A 22,055-nucleotide genomic window follows, 5' to 3' on the forward strand; every position below is an offset into this window, starting at 1 on the left:
CTCTCTGCCTCCTCCCTCGCTCGCTCTCTCTCTCTCTCTCCTCCCTCGCTCGCTCTCTCTCTCTCTCTCTCTCTCTCTCCTCCCTCGCTCGCTCTCTCTCTCTCTCTCTCTCTCCTCCCTCGCTCGCTCTCTCTCTCTCTCTGCCTCCTCCCTCGCTCGCTCTCTCTCTCTCTCTCTCTGCTCCTCCCTCGCTCGCTCTCTCTCTCTCTCTCTGCCTCCTCCCTCGCTCGCTCTCTCTCTCTCTCTCTGCCTCCTCCCTCCTCGCTCGCTCTCTCTCTCTCTCTCTCTCTGCCTCCTCCCTCGCTCGCTCTCTCTCTCTCTCTCTCTCTCTCTCCTCCCTCGCTCGCTCTCTCTCTCTCTCTCTCTCTCTCCTCCCTCGCTCGCTCTCTCTCTCTCTCTCTCTCTCTGCCTCCTCCCTCGCTCGCTCGCTCTCTCTCTCTCTCTCTCGCCTCCTCCCTCGCTCGCTCTCTCTCTCTCTCTCCTCTCCCGCTCGCTCTCTCTCTCTCTCTCTGCCTCCTCCCTCGCTCGCTCTCTCTCTCTCTCTCTGCCTCCTCCCTCCTCGCTCGCTCTCTCTCTCTCTCTCTCTCTGCTCCTCCCTCGCTCGCTCTCTCTCTCTCTCTCTCTCTCTCCTCCCTCGCTCGCTCTCTCTCTCTCTCTCCTCTGCTCTCCTCCCTCGCTCGCTCTCGTCTCTCTCTCTCTCTCTGCCTCCTCCCTCGCTCGCTCGCTCTCTCTCTCTCTCTCTCTGCCTCCTCCCTCCTCGCTCGCTCCTCTCTCTCTCTCTCTCTGCCTCCTCCCTCGCTCGCTCTCTCTCTCTCTCTCTGCCTCCTCCCTCGCTCGCTCTCTCTCTCTCTCTCTGCCTCCTCCCTCCTCGCTCGCTCTCTCTCTCTCTCTGCCTCCTCCCTCGCTCGCTCTCTCTCTCTCTCTGCCTCCTCCCTCGCTCGCTCTCTCTCCTCTCTCTCCTCGCTCGCTCTCTCTCTCTCCCTCCTCCCCTCGCTCTCTCTCTCTCTCTCGCTCCTCCTCCCTCGCTCGCTCTCTCTCTCTCTCTCTCTGCCTCCTCCCTCGCTCGCTCTCTCTCTCTCTCTCTCCTCCTCCCTCCCTCGCTCGCTCTCTCTCTCTCTCTCCGCCTCCTCCCTCCCTCGCTCGCTCTCTCTCTCTCTCTCGCCTCCTCCCTCGCTCGCTCTCTCTCTCTCTCTCTCTCTGCCTCCTCCCTCGCTCGCTCTCTCTCTCTCTCTCCGCCTCCTCCCTCGCTCTCTCTCTCTCTCGCCTCCTCCCGCTCTCTCTCTCTCTCGCCTCCTCCCTCCTCGCTCTCTCTCTCTCTCTCGCCTCCTCCCTCGCCTCGCTCTCTCTCTCTCTCGCTCCTCCCTCGCTCGCTCTCTCTCTCTCTCTCCTCTCGCTCTCTCTCTCTCTCCGCCTCCTCCCTCCCTCCTCTCTCTCTCTCTCGCCTCCTCCCTCCCTCTCTCTCTCTCTCCCGCCTCCTCCCTCCTCTCTCTCTCTCTCCGCCTCCTCCCTCCCTCTCTCTCTCTCTCCGCCTCCTCCCTCGCTCTCTCTCTCTCTCTCCGCCTCCTCCCTCCCTCTCTCTCTCTCTCTCCGCCTCCTCCCTCCCTCTCTCTCTCTCTCCGCCTCCTCCTCCCTCTCTCTCTCTCTCCGCCTCCTCCCTCCGCTCTCTCTCTCTCTCCGCCTCCTCCCTCCCTCTCTCTCTCTCTCCGCCTCCTCCCTCCCTCTCTCTCTCTCTCCGCCTCCTCCCTCCCTCTCTCTCTCTCTCCGCCTCCTCCCTCCACTCTCTCTCTCTCCTCCGCCTCCTCCCTCCCTCTCTCTCTCTCTCTCCGCCTCCTCCCTCCCTCTCTCTCTCTCTCCGCCTCCTCCCTCCCTCTCTCTCTCTCTCCGCCTCCTCCCTCCCTCTCTCTCTCTCTCCGCCTCCTCCCTCGCCTCTCTCTCTCTCTCCGCCTCCTCCCTCGCTCTCTCTCTCTCTCCGCCTCCTCCCTCGCCTCTCTCTCTCTCTCCGCCTCCTCCCTCGCTCTCTCTCTCTCTCCGCCTCCTCCCTCGCTCTCTCTCTCTCTCCGCCTCCTCCCTCGCTCTCTCTCTCTCTCCGCCTCCTCCCTCGCTCTCTCTCTCTCTCCGCCTCCTCCCTCGCTCTCTCTCTCTCTCCGCCTCCTCCTCGCTCTCTCTCTCTCTCCGCCTCCTCCCTCGCTCTCTCTCTCTCTCCCGCTCCTCCCTCGCTCTCTCTCTCTCTCCGCCTCCTCCCTCGCTCTCTCTCTCTCCGCCTCCTCCCTCGCTCTCTCTCTCTCTCCGCCTCCTCCTCGCTCTCTCTCTCTCTCCGCCTCCTCCCTCGCTCTCTCTCTCTCTCCGCCTCCTCCCTCGCTCTCTCTCTCTCTCCGCCTCCTCCCTCGCTCTCTCTCTCTCTCCGCCTCCTCCCTCGCTCTCTCTCTCTCTCCGCCTCCTCCCTCGCTCTCTCTCTCTCTCCGCCTCCTCCCTCGCTCTCTCTCTCTCTCCGCCTCCTCCCTCGCTCTCTCTCTCTCTCCGCCTCCTCCCTCGCTCTCTCTCTCTCTCCGCCTCCTCCCTCGCTCTCTCTCTCTCTCCGCCTCCTCCCTCGCTCTCTCTCTCTCTCTCCGCCTCCTCCCTCCGCTCTCTCTCTCTCTTCCGCCTCCTCCCTCGCTCTCCTCTCTCTCTCCGCCTCCTCCCTCGCTCTCTCTCTCTCTCCGCCTCCTCCCTCGCTCTCTCTCTCTCTCCGCCTCCTCCCTCGCTCTCTCTCTCTCTCTCCGCCTCCTCCCTCGCTCTCTCTCTCTCTCCGCCTCCTCCCTCGCTCTCTCTCTCTCTCTCCCCGCCTCCTCCCTCGCTCTCTCTCTCTCTCTCCGCCTCCTCCCTCGCTCTCTCTCTCTCTCTCCGCCTCCTCCCTCGCTCTCTCTCTCTCTCTCCGCCTCCTCCCTCGCTCTCTCTCTCTCTCTCCGCCTCCTCCCTCGCTCTCTCTCTCTCTCTCCGCCTCCTCCCTCGCTCTCTCTCTCTCTCCGCCTCCTCCCTCGCTCTCTCTCTCTCTCTCCCGCCCTCCTCCTCGCTCTCTCTCTCTCTCTCTCCGCTCTCCTCCCTCGCTCTCTCTCTCTCTCTCCGCCTCCTCCCTCGCTCTCTCTCTCTCTCTCCGCCTCCTCCCTCGCTCTCTCTCTCTCTCTCCGCCTCCTCCCTCGCTCTCTCTCTCTCTCTCCGCCTCCTCCCTCGCTCTCTCTCTCTCTCTCCGCCTCCTCCCTCGCTCTCTCTCTCTCTCTCCGCCTCCTCCTCGCTCTCTCTCTCTCTCTCCGCCTCCTCCCTCGCTCTCTCTCTCTCTCTCCGCCTCCTCCCTCGCTCTCTCTCTCTCTCTCCGCCTCCTCCCTCGCTCTCTCTCTCTCTCTCCGCCTCCTCCCTCGCTCTCTCTCTCTCTCTCCGCCTCCTCCCTCGCTCTCTCTCTCTCTCTCCGCCTCCTCCCTCGCTCTCTCTCTCTCTCTCCGCCTCCTCCCTCGCTCTCTCTCTCTCTCTCCGCCTCCTCCCTCGCTCTCTCTCTCTCTCTCCGCCTCCTCCCTCGCTCTCTCTCTCTCTCTCCGCCTCCTCCCTCGCTCTCTCTCTCTCTCTCCGCCTCCTCCCTCGCTCTCTCTCTCTCTCTCCGCCTCCTCCCTCGCTCTCTCTCTCTCTCTCCGCCTCCTCCCTCGCTCTCTCTCTCTCTCTCCGCCTCCTCCCTCGCTCTCTCTCTCTCTCTCCGCCTCCTCCCTCGCTCTCTCTCTCTCTCTCTCCGCCTCCTCCCTCGCTCTCTCTCTCTCTCTCCGCCTCCTCCCTCGCTCTCTCTCTCTCTCTCCGCCTCCTCCCTCGCTCTCTCTCTCTCTCTCCGCCTCCTCCCTCGCTCTCTCTCTCTCTCTCCGCCTCCTCCCTCGCTCTCTCTCTCTCTCTCCGCCTCCTCCCTCGCTCTCTCTCTCTCTCTCCGCCTCCTCCCTCGCTCTCTCTCTCTCTCTCCGCCTCCTCCCTCGCTCTCTCTCTCTCTCTCCGCCTCCTCCCTCGCTCTCTCTCTCTCTCTCCGCCTCCTCCCTCGCTCTCTCTCTCTCTCTCCGCCTCCTCCCTCGCTCTCTCTCTCTCTCTCCGCCTCCTCCCTCGCTCTCTCTCTCTCTCTCCGCCTCCTCCCTCGCTCTCTCTCTCTCTCTCCGCCTCCTCCCTCGCTCTCTCTCTCTCTCTCCGCCTCCTCCCTCGCTCTCTCTCTCTCTCCTCCGCCTCCTCCCTCGCTCTCTCTCTCTCTCTCCGCCTCCTCCCGCTCTCTCTCTCTCTCTCCGCCTCCTCCCTCGCTCTCTCTCTCTCTCTCCGCCTCCTCCCTCGCTCTCTCTCTCTCTCTCCGCCTCCTCCCTCGCTCTCTCTCTCTCTCTCCGCCTCCTCCCTCGCTCTCTCTCTCTCTCTCCGCCTCCTCCCTCGCTCTCTCTCTCTCTCTCCGCCTCCTCCCTCGCTCTCTCTCTCTCTCTCCGCCTCCTCCCTCGCTCTCTCTCTCTCTCTCCGCCTCCTCCCTCGCTCTCTCTCTCTCTCTCCGCCTCCTCCCTCGCTCTCTCTCTCTCTCTCTCTCCGCCTCCTCCCTCGCTCTCTCTCTCTCTCTCCGCCTCCTCCCTCGCTCTCTCTCTCTCTCTCTCGCCTCCTCCCTCGCTCTCTCTCTCTCTCTCCGCTCCTCCTCGCTCTCTCTCTCTCTCCGCCTCCTCCCTCGCTCTCTCTCTCTCTCTCCGCCTCCTCCCTCGCTCTCTCTCTCTCTCTCCGCCTCCTCCCTCGCTCTCTCTCTCTCTCTCTGCCTCCTCCCTCGCTCTCTCTCTCTCTCTGCCTCCTCCCTCGCTCTCTCTCTCTCTCTCTGCCTCCTCCCTCGCTCTCTCTCTCTCTCTCTCTCCTCCCTCGCTCTCTCTCTCTCTCTGCCTCCTCCCTCGCTCTCTCTCTCTCTCTGCTGCCTCCTCCCCTCGCTCTCTCTCTCTCTCTCTGCCTCCTCCCTCGCTCTCTCTCTCTCTCTGCCTCCTCCCTCGCTCTCTCTCTCTCTCTCTGCCTCCTCCCTCGCTCTCTCTCTCTCTCTGCCTCCTCCCTCGCTCTCTCTCTCTCTCTCTGCCTCCTCCCTCGCTCTCTCTCTCTCTCTCTGCCTCCTCCTCGCTCTCTCTCTCTCTCTGCCTCCTCCCTCGCTCTCTCTCTCTCTCTCTGCCTCCTCCCTCGCTCTCTCTCTCTCTCTCTGCCTCCTCCCTCGCTCTCTCTCTCTCTCTCTGCCTCCTCCCTCGCTCTCTCTCTCTCTCTGCCTCCTCCCTCGCTCTCTCTCTCTCTGCCTCCTCGCTCTCTCTCTCTCTCTGCCTCCTCCCTCGCTCTCTCTCTCTGCCTCCTCGCTCGTCTCTCTCTCTCTGCCTCCTCCTCGCTCTCTCTCTCTCTCTCTCTCTCTCTGCCTCCTCCTCGCTCTCTCTCTCTGCCTCCCTCCCTCGCTCTCTTCTCTGCTCCTCCCTCGCTCTCTCTCTCTCTCTCTGCCTCCTCCCTCGCTCTCTCTCTCTCTGCCTCCTCGCCTCTCTCTCTCTCTGCCTCCTCCTCGCTCTCTCTCTCTGCCTCCTCCTCGCCTCTCTCTCTCTCTGCCTCCTCCCTCCTCTCTCTCTCTCTGCCTCCTCCCTCCTCTCTCTCTCTCTCTGCCTCCTCCCTCGCTCGCTCTCTCTGCCTCCTCCCTCGCTCGCTCTCTCTCTCTGCCTCCTCCCTCGCTCGCTCTCTCTCTGCCTCCTCCCTCGCTCGCTCTCTCTCTCTGCCTCCTCCCTCGCTCGCTCTCTCTCTCTCTCTCTCTCTGCTCCTCCCTCGCTCGCTCTCTCTCTCTCTCTCTCTGCCTCCTCCCTCGCTCGCTCGCTCTCTCTCTCGCTCTGCCTCCTCCCTCGCTCGCTCTCTCTCCTCTCTCTCTCTCACTGCTCCTCCCTCGCTCCTCTCTCTCTCTCTCTCTCTCTCTCTGCCTCTCCTCGCTCGCTCTCCTCTCTCTCTCTCTCTCTCTGCCTCCTCCTCGCTCGCTCTCTCTCTCTCTCTCTCTGCCTCCTCCCTCGCTCGCTCTCTCTCTCTCTCTCTCTCTGCCTCCTCCCTCGCTCGCTCTCTCTCTCTCTCTCTCTCCTGCCTCCTCCCTCGCTCGCTCTCTCTCTCTCTCTCTCTCTGCCTCCTCCCTCGCTCGCTCTCTCTCTCTCTCTCTCTCTCTGCCTCCTCCCTCGCTCGCTCTCTCTCTCTCTCTCTCTGCCTCCTCCCTCGCTCGCTTCCTCTCTCTCTCTGCCTCCTCCCTCGCTCGCTCTCTCTCTCTCTGCCTCCTCCCTCGCTCGCTCTCTCTCTCTCTGCCTCCTCCCTCGCACGCTCTCTCTCTCTCTGCCTCCTCCCTCGCTCGCTCTCTCTCTCTCTGCCTCCTCCCTCGCTCTCTCTCTCTCTCTCTGCCTCCTCCCTCGCCTCGCTCTCTCTCTCTCTGCCTCCTCCCTCGCTCGCTCTCTCTCTCTCTGCTCCTCCCTCGCTCGCTCCTCTCTCTCTCTCTGCCTCCTCCCTCGCTCGCTCTCTCTCTCTGCCTCCCTCCCTCGCTCGCTCTCTCTCTCTCTGCCTCCTCCCTCGCTCTCTCTCTCTCTCTGCCTCCTCCCTCGCTCGCTCTCTCTCTCTCTCTCTGCCTCCTCCCTCGCTCGCTCGCTCTCTCTCTCTCTCTCTGCCTCCTCCCTCGCTCGCTCTCTCTCTCTCTCTCTCTCTCTGCCTCCTCCCTCGCTCTGCTCTCTCTCTCTCTCTCTCTCTCTGCCTCCTCCCTCGCTCGCTCTCTCTCTCTCTCTCTCTGCTCCTCCCTCGCTCTCTCTCTCTCTCTGCCTCCTCCCTCGCTCTCTCTCTCTCTCTCTCTGCCTCCTCGCTCGCTCTCTCTCTCTCTCTCTCTCTGCCTCCTCGCTCGCTCTCTCTCTCTCTCTCTCTGCCTCCTCACTCGCTCTCTCTCTCTCTCTCTCTCTGCCTCCTCCTCGCGCTCTCTCTCTCTCTCTCTGCCTCCTCCTCGCTCTCTCTCTCTCTCTCTGCCTCCTCCCTCGCTCTCTCTCTCCTCTCTCTGCCTCCTCCCTCGCTCTCTCTCTCTCTCTCTCTCTCTGCCTCCTCCCCTCGCTCTCTCTCTCTCTCTCTGCCTCCTCCCTCGCTCGCTCTCTCTCTCTCTCTCTGCCTCCTCCCTCGCTCGCTCTCTCTCTCTCTGCCTCCTCCCTCGCTCGCTCTCTCTCGCTCTCTCTCTGCCTCCTCCCTCGCTCGCTCTCTCTCTCTCTCTCTCTGCCTCCTCCCTCGCTCGCTCTCTCTCTCTCTCTCTGCCTCCTCCCTCGCTCGCTCTCTCTCTCTCTCTCTGCCTCCTCCCTCGCTCTCGCTCTCTCTCTCTGCCTCCTCCCTCGCTCGCTCTCTCTCTCTCTCTCTCTGCCTCCTCCCTCGCTCGCTCTCTCTCTCTCTCTCTGCCTCCTCCCTCGCTCGCTCTCTCTCTCTCTCTCTGCCTCCTCCCTCGCTCGCTCTCTCTCTCTCTCTCTCTGCCTCCTCCCTCGCTCGCTCTCTCTCTCTCTCTCTGCCTCCTCCCTCGCTCGCTCTCTCTCTCTGCTCCTCCCTCGCTCGCTCTCTCTCTCTCTCTCTCTCTCTCTCTGCTCCCCTCGCTCGCTCTCTCTCACTCTCTCTCTGCCTCCTCCCTCGCTCGCTCGCTCTCTCTCTGCCTCCCTCCCTCGCTCGCTCTCTCTCTCTCTCTCTGCCTCCTCCTCGCTCGCTCTCTCTCTCTCTCTGCCTCCTCCCTCGCTCGCTCTCTCTCTCTCTCTGCCTCCTCCCTCGCTCGCTCTCTCTCTCTCTGCCTCCTCCCTCCCTCCCTCGCTCTCTCTCTCTCTCTCTCTCTCTCTCCCTCCTCCCTCGCTCTCTCTCTCTCTGCCTCCTCCCTCGCTCTCTCTCTGCCTCCTCCCTCGCTCGCTCTCCTCTCTGCCACCTCCCTCGCTCGCTCTCTCTCTGCCTCCTCTCTCGCTCGCTCTCTCTCTGCCTCCTCTCTCGCTCTCGCTCTCTCTCTGCCTCCTCTCTCGCTCGCTCTCTCGCTCTCTCTCTGCCTCCTCCTCGCTCGCTCTCTCTCTGCCTCCTCCCTCGCTCGCTCTCTCTCTGCCTCCTCCCTCGCTCGCTCTCTCTCTGCTGCCTCCTCCTCCCTCGCTCTCTCTGCTGCCTCCTCCTCCTCGCTCTCTGCTGCCTCCTCCTCCCTCGCTCTCTGCTGCCTCCTCCTCCCTCGCTCGCACTCTCTCTCTCTCTCTCTCTGCCTCCTCCCTCGCTCGCTCGCTCTCTCTCTCTCTCTCTGCTCCTCCCTCGCTCGCTCTCTCTCTGCCTCCTCCCTCGCTCGCTCTCTCTCTCTGCCTCCTCCCTCGCTCGCTCTCTCTCTGCCTCCTCCCTCGCTCGCTCTCTCTCTGCCTCCTCGCTCGCTCTCTCTCCTCTCTCTCTCTCTCTCTGCCTCTCGCTCGCTCTCTCTCTCTCTCTCTCTGCCTCCCTCGCTCGCTCTCTCTCTCTCTCTCTCTCTGCCTCCTCCCTCGCTCTCTCTCTCTCTCTCTCTCTGCCTCCTCCCTCGCTCTCTCTCTCTCTCTCTCTGCCTCCTCCCTCGCTCTCTCTCTCTCTCTGCTCCTCCCTCGCTCTCTCTCTCTCTCTCTCTCTCTCTCTGCCTCCTCCCTCGCTCTCTCTCTCTCTCTCTCTCTCTGCCTCCTCCCTCGCTCTCTCTCTCTCTCTCTCTGCCTCCTCCCTCGCTCGCTCGCTCTCTCTCTCTCTGCCTCCTCCCTCGCTCGCTCGCTCTCTCTCTCTCTGCCTCCTCCTCGCTCGCTCTCTCTCTCTCTGTGCCTCCTCCCTCGCTCGCTCTCTCTCTCTCTGCCTCCTCCCTCGCCTCGCTCTCTCGCTCTCTCTCTCTCTGTGCCTCCTCCCTCGCTCGCTCTCTCTCTCTCTCTCTGCTGCCTCCTCCTCCTCGCTCGCTCTCTCTCTGCTGCCTCCTCCTCCCTCGCTCGCTCTCTCTCTCTCTCTCTCTGCTGCCTCCTCCTCCCTCGCTCGCTCTCTCTCGCTCTCTCTCTCGCCTCCTCCCTCGCTCGCTCTCTCGCTCTCTCTCTCTCTGCTGCCTCCTCCTCCCTCGCTCGCTCTCTCTCTCTCTCTCTCTGCCTCCTCTCTCGCTCGCTCGCTCTCTCTCTGCTGCCTCCTCCTCCTCGCTCGCTCTCTCTCTCTCTCTCTCTGCTGCCTCCTCCTCCCTCGCTCGCTCTCTCTCGCTCTCTCTCTCTGCCTCCTCCCTCGCTCGCTCTCTCGCTCTCTCTCTCTCTGCTGCCTCCTCCTCCCTCGCTCGCTCTCTCTCTCTCTCTCTGCTGCCTCCTCCTCCCTCGCTCGCTCTCTCTCGCTCTCTCTCTCTGCCTCCTCCCTCGCTCGCTCTCTCGCTCTCTCTCTCTCTGCTGCCTCCTCCTCCCTCGCTCGCTCTCTCTCTCTCTCTCTCTCTGCCTCCTCTCCTCGCTCGCTCGCTCTCTCTCTGCTGCCTCCTCCTCCCTCGCTCGCTCTCTCTCTCTCTCTCTCTGCTGCCTCCTCCTCCCTCGCTCGCTCTCTCTCGCTCTCTCTCTCTGCCCTCCTCCCTCGCTCGCTCTCTCGCTCTCTCTCTCTCTGCTGCCTCCTCCTCCCTCGCTCGCTCTCTCTCTCTCTCTCTCTGCTGCCTCCTCCTCGCTCGCTCTCTCTGCTCTCTCTCTCGCTCTCTCGCTCTCTCTGCTCCTCCCTCGCTCGCTCTCTCGCTCTCTCTCTCTCTGCTGCCTCCTCCTCCCTCGCTCGCTCTCTCTCTCTCACCTCTCTCGCTCGCTCGCTCTCTCTCTGCTGCCTCCTCCTCCCTCGCTCGCTCTCTCTCTCTCTCTCTCTGCTGCCTCCTCCTCCCTCGCTCGCTCTCTCTCGCTCTCTCTCTCTGCCTCCTCCCTCGCTCGCTCTCTCGCTCTCTCTCTCTCTGCTGCCTCCTCCTCCCTCGCTCGCTCTCTCTCTCTCTCTCTCTGCTGCCTCCTCCTCCCTCGCTCGCTCTCTCTCGCTCTCTCTCTCTGCCTCCTCCCTCGCTCGCTCTCTCGCTCTCTCTCTCTCTGCTGCCTCCTCCTCCCTCGCTCGCTCTCTCTCTCTCTCTCTCTGCCTCCTCTCTCGCTCGCTCGCTCTCTCTCTGCTGCCTCCTCCTCCCTCGCTCGCTCTCTCTCTCTCTCTCTCTGCTGCCTCCTCCTCCCTCGCTCGCTCTCTCTCTCTCTCTCTCTGCCTCCTCTCTCGCTCGCTCGCTCTCTCTCTGCCTCCTCGCTCGCTCGCTCGCTCTCTCTCTGCCTCCTCGCTCGCTCTCTCTCTGCCTCCTCTCTCGCTCGCTCGCTCTCTGCCTCCTCTCTCGCTCGCTCGCTCTCTGCCTCCTCTCTCGCTCGCTCGCTCTCTGCCTCCTCTCTCGCTCGCTCTCTCTCTGCCTCCTCTCTCGCTCGCTCTCTCTCTGCCTCCTCTCTCGCTCGCTCTCTCTCTGCCTCCTCTCTCGCTCGCTCTCTCTCTGCCTCCTCTCTCGCTCGCTCTCTCTCTGCCTCCTCTCTCGCTCGCTCTCTCTCTGCCTCCTCTCTCGCTCGCTCTCTCTCTGCCTCCTCTCTCGCTCGCTCTCTCTCTGCCTCCTCTCTCGCTCGCTCTCTCTCTGCCTCCTCTCTCGCTCGCTCGCTCTCTGCCTCCTCTCTCGCTCGCTCGCTCTCTGCCTCCTCTCTCGCTCGCTCGCTCTCTGCCTCCTCTCTCGCTCGCTCGCTCTCTGCCTCCTCTCTCGCTCGCTCGCTCTCTCTCTGCCTCCTCTCTCGCTCGCTCTCTCTCTGCCTCCTCTCTCGCTCGCTCTCTCTCTCTCTGCCTCCTCTCTCGCTCGCTCTCTCTCTCTCTGCCTCCTCTCTCGCTCGCTCTCTCTCTCTCTGCCTCCTCTCTCGCTCGCTCTCTCTCTCTCTGCCTCCTCTCTCGCTCGCTCTCTCTCTCTCTGCCTCCTCTCTCGCTCGCTCTCTCTCTCTCTGCCTCCTCTCTCGCTCGCTCTCTCTCTCTCTGCCTCCTCTCTCGCTCGCTCGCTCTCTCTCTGCCTCCTCTCTCGCTCGCTCGCTCTCTCTCTGCCTCCTCTCTCGCTCGCTCGCTCTCTCTCTGCCTCCTCTCTCGCTCGCTCTCTCTCTGCCTCCTCTCTCGCTCGCTCTCTCTCTGCCTCCTCTCTCGCTCGCTCTCTCTCTGCCTCCTCTCTCGCTCGCTCTCTCTCTGCCTCCTCTCTCGCTCGCTCTCTCTCTGCCTCCTCTCTCGCTCGCTCTCTCTCTGCCTCCTCTCTCGCTCGCTCTCTCTCTGCCTCCTCTCTCGCTCGCTCTCTCTCTGCCTCCTCTCTCGCTCGCTCTCTCTCTGCCTCCTCTCTCGCTCGCTCTCTCTCTGCCTCCTCTCTCGCTCGCTCTCTCTCTGCCTCCTCTCTCGCTCGCTCTCTCTCTGCCTCCTCTCTCGCTCGCTCTCTCTCTGCCTCCTCTCTCGCTCGCTCTCTCTCTGCCTCCTCTCTCGCTCGCTCTCTCTCTGCCTCCTCTCTCGCTCGCTCTCTCTCTGCCTCCTCTCTCGCTCGCTCTCTCTCTGCCTCCTCTCTCGCTCGCTCTCTCTCTGCCTCCTCTCTCGCTCGCTCTCTCTCTGCCTCCTCTCTCGCTCGCTCTCTCTCTGCCTCCTCTCTCGCTCGCTCTCTCTCTGCCTCCTCTCTCGCTCGCTCTCTCTCTGCCTCCTCTCTCGCTCGCTCTCTCTCTGCCTCCTCTCTCGCTCGCTCTCTCTCTGCCTCCTCTCTCGCTCGCTCTCTCTCTGCCTCCTCTCTCGCTCGCTCTCTCTCTGCCTCCTCTCTCGCTCGCTCTCTCTCTGCCTCCTCTCTCGCTCGCTCTCTCTCTGCCTCCTCTCTCGCTCGCTCTCTCTCTGCCTCCTCTCTCGCTCGCTCTCTCTCTGCCTCCTCTCTCGCTCGCTCTCTCTCTGCCTCCTCTCTCGCTCGCTCGCTCTCTCTCTGCCTCCTCTCTCGCTCGCTCGCTCTCTCTCTGCCTCCTCTCTCGCTCGCTCGCTCTCTCTCTGCCTCCTCTCTCGCTCGCTCGCTCTCTCTCTGCCTCCTCTCTCGCTCGCTCGCTCTCTCTCTGCCTCCTCTCTCGCTCGCTCGCTCTCTCTCTGCCTCCTCTCTCGCTCGCTCGCTCTCTCTCTGCCTCCTCTCTCGCTCGCTCGCTCTCTCTCTGCCTCCTCTCTCGCTCGCTCGCTCTCTCTCTGCCTCCTCTCTCGCTCGCTCGCTCTCTCTCTGCCTCCTCTCTCGCTCGCTCGCTCTCTCTCTGCCTCCTCTCTCGCTCGCTCGCTCTCTCTCTGCCTCCTCTCTCGCTCGCTCGCTCTCTCTCTGCCTCCTCTCTCGCTCGCTCGCTCTCTCTCTGCCTCCTCTCTCGCTCGCTCGCTCTCTCTCTGCCTCCTCTCTCGCTCGCTCGCTCTCTCTCTGCCTCCTCTCTCGCTCGCTCTCTCTCTGCCTCCTCTCTCGCTCGCTCTCTCTCTGCCTCCTCTCTCGCTCGCTCTCTCTCTGCCTCCTCTCTCGCTCGCTCTCTCTCTGCCTCCTCTCTCGCTCGCTCTCTCTCTGCCTCCTCTCTCGCTCGCTCTCTCTCTGCCTCCTCTCTCGCTCGCTCTCTCTCTGCCTCCTCTCTCGCTCGCTCTCTCTCTGCCTCCTCTCTCGCTCGCTCTCTCTCTGCCTCCTCTCTCGCTCGCTCTCTCTCTGCCTCCTCTCTCGCTCGCTCTCTCTCTGCCTCCTCTCTCGCTCGCTCTCTCTCTGCCTCCTCTCTCGCTCGCTCTCTCTCTGCCTCCTCTCTCGCTCGCTCTCTGCCTCCTCTCTCGCTCGCTCTCTGCCTCCTCTCTCGCTCGCTCTCTCTCTGCCTCCTCTCTCGCTCGCTCTCTCTCTGCTCTCTCGCCCGCTCTCTCGCTCGCTCTCTCTCTGCCTCCTCTCTCGCTCGCTCTCTCTCTGCCTCCTCTCTCGCTCGCTCTCTCTCTGCCTCCTCTCTCGCTCGCTCTCTCTCTGCCTCCTCTCTCGCTCGCTCTCTCTCTGCCTCCTCTCTCGCTCGCTCTCTCTCTGCCTCCTCTCTCGCTCGCTCTCTCTCTGCCTCCTCTCTCGCTCGCTCTCTCTCTGCCTCCTCTCTCGCTCGCTCTCTCTCTGCCTCCTCTCTCGCTCGCTCTCTCTCTGCCTCCTCTCTCGCTCGCTCTCTCTCTGCCTCCTCTCTCGCTCGCTCTCTCTCTGCCTCCTCTCTCGCTCGCTCTCTCTCTGCCTCCTCTCTCGCTCGCTCTCTCTCTGCCTCCTCTCTCGCTCGCTCTCTCTCTGCCTCCTCTCTCGCTCGCTCTCTCTCTGCCTCCTCTCTCGCTCGCTCTCTCTCTGCCTCCTCTCTCGCTCGCTCTCTCTCTGCCTCCTCTCTCGCTCGCTCTCTCTCTGCCTCCTCTCTCGCTCGCTCTCTCTCTGCCTCCTCTCTCGCTCGCTCTCTCTCTGCCTCCTCTCTCGCTCGCTCTCTCTCTGCCTCCTCTCTCGCTCGCTCTCTCTCTGCCTCCTCTCTCGCTCGCTCTCTCTCTGCCTCCTCTCTCGCTCGCTCTCTCTCTGCCTCCTCTCTCGCTCGCTCTCTCTCTGCCTCCTCTCTCGCTCGCTCTCTCTCTGCCTCCTCTCTCGCTCGCTCTCTCTCTGCCTCCTCTCTCGCTCGCTCTCTCTCTGCCTCCTCTCTCGCTCGCTCTCTCTCTGCCTCCTCTCTCGCTCGCTCTCTCTCTGCCTCCTCTCTCGCTCGCTCTCTCTCTGCCTCCTCTCTCGCTCGCTCTCTCTCTGCCTCCTCTCTCGCTCGCTCTCTCTCTGCCTCCTCTCTCGCTCGCTCTCTCTCTGCCTCCTCTCTCGCTCGCTCTCTCTCTGCCTCCTCTCTCGCTCGCTCTCTCTCTGCCTCCTCTCTCGCTCGCTCTCTCTCTGCCTCCTCTCTCGCTCGCTCTCTCTCTGCCTCCTCTCTCGCTCGCTCTCTCTCTGCCTCCTCTCTCGCTCGCTCTCTCTCTGCCTCCTCTCTCGCTCGCTCTCTCTCTGCCTCCTCTCTCGCTCGCTCTCTCTCTGCCTCCTCTCTCGCTCGCTCTCTCTCTGCCTCCTCTCTCGCTCGCTCTCTCTCTGCCTCCTCTCTCGCTCGCTCTCTCTCTGCCTCCTCTCTCGCTCGCTCTCTCTCTGCCTCCTCTCTCGCTCGCTCTCTCTCTGCCTCCTCCCTCGCTCGCTCTCTCTCTGCCTCCTCTCTCGCTCTCTCTCTGCCTCCTCTCTCGCTCACTGCCTCCTCTTTCTCTCACTGCCTCCTCACACACTCTTTCCTTCTCTCTCCCTCTGCCACCTTGCCCTCTCCCCTGCCAGTTGCAGACAGCAGGAACGTTCACCAGATGGTTGATCAGTTTAAAAAAAATTCTCACGTCAGTTTCGCAGCTGACAGATCGTGACATCGGTAACAGCAGTTTCTGAACTCCAGACAGATTCGGGGTTTTTCAGCAGGCTTTTAAAAAACCCTGAATCTGTTCCAAGGTCAGAAACTGCTGTTGCCGATGTCAAGATATGTCAGTTGTGAAACTGACTTGCGATCTTTTTTAAAAGCCAATCTGACATTGCAGAATATCTCATCTCTAGTCATGGACCCCCGGCGAAGATGAGGAATGGCTGTTTAGAGCCGCAGGCAGATGGAAACCTTTGGCGGGCCGATTGCTGGCACACGGGCCGTATGTTGGACAACCCTGACCTAGAAGGATAAGGGCAGCAGAAGCATGGGAACACCACCACCTGCAAGTTTCCCTACGCGTCACACCCCATCCTGACTTGGAACTATAACTGGTGGTACGGTGCCAGGTTTCATGGCGGACGGCTCCACATAGATTCTCCAAACCACCACCACCCCACCAACACCATCGAGGCCACCTCTGACAAGAGAACAAAATTCAGTCCTATGACTCTCACCAGTGGTGATGGCAGAAGTGGTGGGTGGCGGTGGGAGAAGGGGCACTAGAGAAAACAGAATATGATGTTATATGATAAAGGTTTCAACACAAGTACTTCACACGAGAGCTGAATGTGAATCCGGTTCAGACTAGCAGGAGCAATATATCTCCCCTCAAATCTTGTGGTCGCAGCTGAAATGACTATAGGCAATACACAATTTCTAGTGGGTCTAAGTACACAAAAGAAAACTGGCCAAATTTATTGCCAAAGTGGCAGCCTCAATTGGCTGTTTTGGGAAATGAAAGTGTCACATTGATGCAGTGAGGTGCTTTATTGAGGTTGAGTTAACATACATTTCAAGAACAATGTAGAGAGAACTTGATCTGGTATGCAATCTGCACTGTGTGAGAGATCTCGGACTGCTTTTTGCAACCACTGTGTGTACAAAAAGAGGAAATATTCTAATTCTCAGCCCTTGCACTCTAGATGTTGTGTATAAAATACATAAAACTCCATATATTCAAAAAAAAAGCTAACTGGCCTGTAATCAAAGACTGTATGAGTTATATGGCAGAGTCTATATTTCAATGAAGTTGACAGAAATTAATATACATAACGAAGTTTATACCAATGTGACTGTTACACCCTCCTACCTGTTTCCTCACTATAAAGGTAATGTAAGTGCAGGTTTGAAGGGAGCCATAGGAAGAAACACATGCTTGGGGGTACAGACAACTCATACAAACCAGATGTCATTATCACCTCACAACTGAGTTACTGCACTGCCTTATAACTCCTCGCTGCCTCGACCATTATTTCATATTCACTATTCTGTTGAAGTTCAGTTTTGTACTCTTCCAGTACAAGTTGACTTAGAAAAAGACACAATTCGGTTAGGTTTACCTTAGCGATGGGCAGGGACAGGCATATACAGCAGGGCAAGAATTATAGCTGGGGGAAAGGAAATTATGATGCGATTCGGCAAGATTTGGGATGCGTAGGATGGGGAAGGAAACTGCAGGGGATGGGCATAATCGAAATGTGGAGCTTATTCAAGGAGCAGCTACTGCGTGTCCTTGATAAGTATGTACCTGTCAGGCAGGGAGGAAGTTGTCGAGCGAGGGAGCCGTGGTTTACTAAAGAAGTTGAAGAGCTTGTCAAGAGGAAGAAGAAGGCTTATGTTAGGATGAGACGTGAAGGCTCAGTTAGGGCGCTTGAGAGTTACAAGCTAGCCAGGAAGGATCTAAAGGGAGAGATAAGAAGAGCGAGAGGACACGAGAAGTCATTGGCGGATAGGATCAAAGAAAACCCTAAGGCTTTCTATAGATATATCAGGAATAAAAGAATGACTAGAGATAGGTTAGGGCCAATCAAGGATAGTAGTGGGAAGTTGTGTGTGGAATCGGAGGAGATAGGGGAAGTGTTAAATGAATATTTTTCGTCAGTATTTACAGTGGAGAAAGAAAATGTTGTCGAGGAGAATACTGAGATACAGACTACTAGGCTAGATGGGATTGAGGTTCACAAGGAGGAGGTGTTAGCAATTTTGGAAAGTGTGAAAATAGATAAGTCCCCTGGGCCAGATGGGATTTATCCTAGGATTCTCTGGGAAGCCAGGGAGGAGATTGCAGAGCCTTTGTCCTTGATTTTTATGTCGTCATTGTCGACAGGAATAGTGCCGGAAGACTGGAGGATAGCAAATGTTGTCCCCTTGTTCAAGAAGGGGAGTAGAGACAGCCCTGGTAATTATAGACCTGTGAGCCTTACTTCGGTTGTGGGTAAAATGTTGGAAAAGGTTATGAGAGATAGGATTTATAATCATCTTTAAAAGAATAAGTTCATTAGAGATAGTCAGCACGATTTTGTGAAGGGTAGGTCGTGCCTCACAAACCTTATTGAGTTTTTTGACAAGGTGACCAAACAGGTGGATGAGGGCAAAGCCGTGGATGTGGTCTATATGGATTTCAGTAAGGCGTTTGATAAAGTTCCCCACGGTAGGCTATTGCAGAAAATACAGAAGTATGGGATTGAAGGTGAATTAGTGCTTTGGATCAGAAATTGGCTAGCTGAAGGAAGACAGAGGGTGGTGGTTGATGGTAAATGTTCATCCTGGAGTATAGTTTCTAGTGGTGTACCGCAAGGATCTGTTTTGGGGCCACTGCTGTTTGTCATTTTTATAAATGACCTGGATGAGGGTGTAGAAGGGTGGGTTAGTAAATTTGCGGATGACACGAAGGTCGGTGGAGTTGTGGATAGTGCCGAAGGATGTTGTAGGTTACAGAGGGACATAGATAGGCTGCAGAGCAGAGCTGAGAGATGGCAAATGGAGTTTAATGCGGAAAAGTGTGAGGTGATTCACTTCGGAAGGAGTAACAGGATTGCAGAATACTGGGCTAATGGGAAGATTCTTGGTAGTGTAGATGAGCAGAGAGATCTTGGTGTCCAGGTACATGAATCCCTGAAAGTTGCCACCCAGGTTTATAGAGCTGTTAAGAAGGCATATGGTGTGTTAGCTTTTATTAGTAGGGGGATCGAGTTTTGGAGCCACGAGGTCATGCTGCAGCTGTACAGAACTCTGGTGCGGCCGCACCTGGAGTATTGCGTGCAGTTCTGGTCACCGCATTATAGGAAGGATGTGGAAGCTTTGGAAAAGGTGCAGAGGAGATTTACTAGGATGTTGCCTGGTATGGAGGGAAGGTCTTACGAGGAAAGGCTGAGGGACTTGAGGTTGTTTTCGTTAGAGAGAAATAGAAAAGGTGACTTAATAGAGACATATAAGATAATCAGAGGGTTGGACAGGGTGGATAGTGAGAGCCTTTTTCCTCGGATGGTGATGGCAAACACGAGGGGACATAGCTTTAAGTTGAGGGGTGATAGATATAGGACAGATGTCAGAGGTAGTTTCTTTACACAGAGAGTAGTAGGGGCGTGGAACGCCCTGCCTGCAACAGTAGTAGACTCGCCAACTTTAAGGGCATTTAAGTGGTCATTGGATAGACATATGGATGAAAATGGAATAGTGTAGGTCAGATGGTTTCACAGGTCGGCGCAACATCGAGGGCTGAAGGGCCTGTACTGCGCTGTAATGTTCTATGTTCTATAAGATGAAAGGCCTCCTGTGGCTCGGAAGCAGAAAAATAGATGAGGGGTAAGAACCAAAGAAACTCTTTATATGATTATATTCAATTGTTTTAATCAATTTCCTGTTTTTAAACCTACCTGGCTCATCATCTTAAAGCAACACCACAAACAAAACCAGTTGCTGCAGAACACAATAGGAAATATTCTGTGTTGGAAGTTGAAAATATTTTGGTAGCTGAGTAAAAGGTGCCATCTGGTGGTACAAACATGAAGTGCAAGGCCATTTTCAATTCTGTAATAAATGCTCATTTTCAAGAACTAAATTCAAGCAAAAAGTTGACATTTTCTGTCAGTCACGAAACTACATCATCAACATCATTCTAAAACCATTCTAAGGCTTTATGGGAAACTATTATACATTCATTACACTTTAATGTGTCGACTGAAAACCAGTTTACATAGGAACAGTAGGCCATTCAGCCCATTGAGCCTGTTCCACCATTCAACTCGATCATGGCTGATCATCTACCTCACGCCACTTTCCCCATATCCTTCATGTCATTAGTATCCAGATAGCTATTGATTTCTACCTTGAACATGCTCAACCTTCTGGGGTACAGAATTCCAAAGATTCAGATTCCTCATCTCAGTCTTAAATGGCCTACCCCTTATTCTGAGACTGTGACCCAAGTCTGTAGTTCCCCGCTTTTTCTCTCCCTCCTTTTTTAAATAGTGGAGTTACATTTGCTACTTTCCAGTCTGCAGGAACCTTTCCAGAGTCTACAGAATTTTGAATGATAACCACCAATGTATCCACTATCTCTAAGCCACCTCCTTCAACATTGTGGAATGTAGCTCATCTAATCCAGGGGATTTATCAACCTTCAATCCATTTAATTTTTTGATTACTACCTCTTTATTAATACTAATTTGTTTCAATTCCTCATTTTCACAAGTCCCTTGGTTCCCCAGTCTTTCTGGGAAATTTTCTGTATCTTCCTTTGTGCAGACACAAAGTAATTGTTTAGTTTCTCCACCATTTCCCAATTCGCCATTATAAATTCTCCTGTCTCTGCCTGTAATGAACCCACATTTTTCCTTGCTAATCTTTTCCATGTCACATACCTAAAGAAGATTTTACAGTCCACCTTTATGTTTCTTGCTAGCTTGCATTCGTATTATCTTTTCCGTTTATCAGTTTCTTGGTCATCCTTGCTGGATTCTAAATTGCTCTCAAACTTCAGACTTACCACTTTTTCTGGCAACCTTATAAGCCACTTCCTTTGATCTAATGCAATCTTTAACTTCTTTTGTTAACCACGGTTAATTCATCTTTCCTTTTGGGTTTTTGAGTCTCAGAGGAATGTATATTTGCTCATGCATTTGCTGCCCTTGTCCTTCTAGTTGGTGGAGGTTGCAGGTTTGGAAGGTGCTGTCTAAGGAGCCTTGGTACGTTGCTGCAGTGCATCTTGTAGATGGTACACACTGCTGCCACTGTGTGTCGGTGGTGGAGGGAGTGAATGTTTGTGGATGGGGTGCCAATCAAGCTACTTTGTCCTGGATGGTGTCGAGCTTCTTGAGTGTTGGTGGAGTTGTACCCAACCAGGCAAGTGGACAGTATTCCATCACACTCCGGAATTGTGCCTTGTAGATGGTGGACAGGCTTTGGGGAGTCAAGAGATGCATTACTCGCCGCAGGATACCGAGCCTCTGACCTGCTCTTGTAGCCACGGTATTTATATGGCTACTCCAGTACAGTTTCTGGTTAATGGTAACCCCTAGGATGTCGATAGTGGGGGATTCAGCGATGGCAATGCCATTGAATGACAAGGGAAGATGGTTAAATTCTCTCTTGTTGGAAATAGTCATTGCCTGGCACTTGTGTGCGCGAATGTTACTTGCCACTTATCAGTCCAAGCCTGGATGTTGTCCAGGTCTTGCTGCATTTATACACGGACTGCTTCAGTATCTGAGTCATCGCGAATGGTGCTGAACATTGTGCAATCATCAGTGAACATCCCCACTTCTGACCTAATGATTGAAGGAAGGTCATTGATGAAACAGCTGAAGATGGTTGGGCCTAAGACACTACCCTGAGGAACTCCTGCAGTGATGTCCTGGAGCTCAGAAGATTGACCTCCTACAACTACAACCATCTTCCTTTGTGCTAGGTATGACTCCAACCAGCAGAGAGTCTTCCCCCGGATTCCCATTGACTTCATTTTTGCTCGGGCTCCTTGATGCCATACTCGATCAAATACTGCCTTGATGTCAACAGCAGTCACTCTCACCTCACCTCTCGAGTTCAGCTCTTTTATCCATGTTTGAACAAAGGCTATAATGAGGTCAGCAGCTGAGTGGCCCCGGCAGAACCCAAACTGAGCGTCACTGAGCAGGTTATTGCTAAGCACGTGCCGCTTGATGGCACTGTTGATGACACCTTCCATCACTTTACTGATGATTGAGAGTAGACTGATGGGACAATAATTGGCCGGGTTGGACCTGTCCTGCTTTTTGTGTACAAGACATATCTGGGCAATTTTCCACATTGCTGGGTAGATACCAGTGTTGTAGTTGCACTGGAACAGCTTGGCTAGGGGCGTGGAAAGTTCTGGAGCACAGGTCTTCAGTACTATTGCCGGAATATTGTCAGGGCCCACAGCCTTTGCAGTATCCAGTGTCTTCAGTCGTTTCTTGATATCACGCGGAGTGAATCGAACTGGCTGAGGTCTGGCATCTGTGATGCTGGGGGCTTCAGGAGGCGGCAGAGATGCATCATCAACTCAGCACTTCTGGCTGAAGATTGTTGCAAATGCTTCAGCCTTATCTTTCTCACCTATGTGCTGGGCTCCCCCATCATTGAGGATGGGGATATTTGTGGAACCACCTCCTCCAGTTAGTTGTTTAATTGTCCACCACCATTCATGGCTGGATGAGGCAGGACTACAGAGCTTAGATCTGATCTGTTGGCTATGGGATTGCTTAGCTCTGTCTATCGCATGCTGCTTACGCAGTTTGGCATGCAGGTAGTCCTCTGTTGTAGCTTCACCAGGTCGACACCTCATTTTGAGGTATGCCTGGTGCTGCTCTTGGCATGCCCTCCAGCACTCTTCACTGAACCAGGGTTGGTCTCCTGGCTTGATGGTAATGGTAGAGCGGGGAACATGCCGGGCCATGAGGTCACAGATTGTGGTTGAGTACAATTTTGCTGCTGCTGATGGCCCACAGCGCCTCATGGATGCCCAGTTTTGCATTGCTAGATCTGTTTGAAATCTATCCCATTTAGCATGGTGGTAGTGCCACACAACACGATGGACGGTATCCTCAATGTGAAGGCGGGACATCGGCTCCACAAGGACTGTGCAGTGGTCACTCCTACCAATACTGTCATGGACAGATGCATCTGCGGCAGGCAGATTGGTGAGGACGAGGTCAAGTATGTTTTTCCCTCTTGTTGGTTCCCTCACCACCTGCCGCATACCCAGACTAGCAGCTATGTCCTTCAGGACTCGGCCAGCTCGGTCAGTAGTGGTGCTACCAAGTCATTCTTGGTGGTTCTTGGTACATTCTGCGCCCGTGCCACCCTCAGCGCTTCCTCCAAATCGTGTTCAATATATTATTAGATGTGCATCCATCACCTTTTCAGGTAATGCACTCCGAATTCAAACCACTCGTTCCGTAAAACAGATTCAACTCATGTCACCTCTGGTTCTTTTGCCAATCACTTTAAATCTGTGCCCTCTGGTTAGCAATCCTTTGTCCATTGGAAACAGTTTCTCTTTATTTCCTCCATCTAAACCCTTCATAAACCTCCATCAAATCTTCTCTGCTCTAAGGAAAACAACCTGAGTTTCTCCAGTCTATCCATGTAACTATAATCCCTCATTCCTGTAAATATTCTGTATATCTCTCTGTACCCTCTCCAAAGCCTTCACGCTCTACCTAAATGGAAGTACCCAGTACTGGACATAGTACGCCAGCTTGAGCTGAACTCATGTTTTATATAGGTTTACCATAATTTCCCAGCCTTTGTACTCTACGCCTCTATTTATTAAGCACAGGA

The 22,055-nt window shown here is 56.9% G+C and overlaps 1 protein-coding gene across 5 annotated transcripts in view; it reads right to left on the reverse strand.

The window, feature by feature from the left end:
* The window catches only part of LOC137347694 (multivesicular body subunit 12B-like), a 211,120-nt gene that overhangs the window by 3,622 nt on the left and 185,443 nt on the right, over positions 1-22,055 (reverse strand). For 4 of the 5 annotated variants that reach the window (XM_068012454.1, XM_068012455.1, XM_068012452.1 and 1 more), the window contains one exon: positions 18,131-18,245. The exons of the other annotated variant lie outside the window; for it this stretch is intronic. In XM_068012454.1, coding sequence (XP_067868555.1) covers positions 18,144-18,245 — 102 coding nt within the window. In that variant the 3' untranslated portion in view covers positions 18,131-18,143. The remainder of the gene's footprint in view (positions 1-18,130; positions 18,246-22,055) is intronic. 5 annotated transcript variants of the gene reach the window in all.

This window comes from Heterodontus francisci, chromosome 32 (assembly GCF_036365525.1).
Source record: "Heterodontus francisci isolate sHetFra1 chromosome 32, sHetFra1.hap1, whole genome shotgun sequence".
Taxonomy (NCBI): Eukaryota; Metazoa; Chordata; class Chondrichthyes; order Heterodontiformes; family Heterodontidae; genus Heterodontus; species Heterodontus francisci.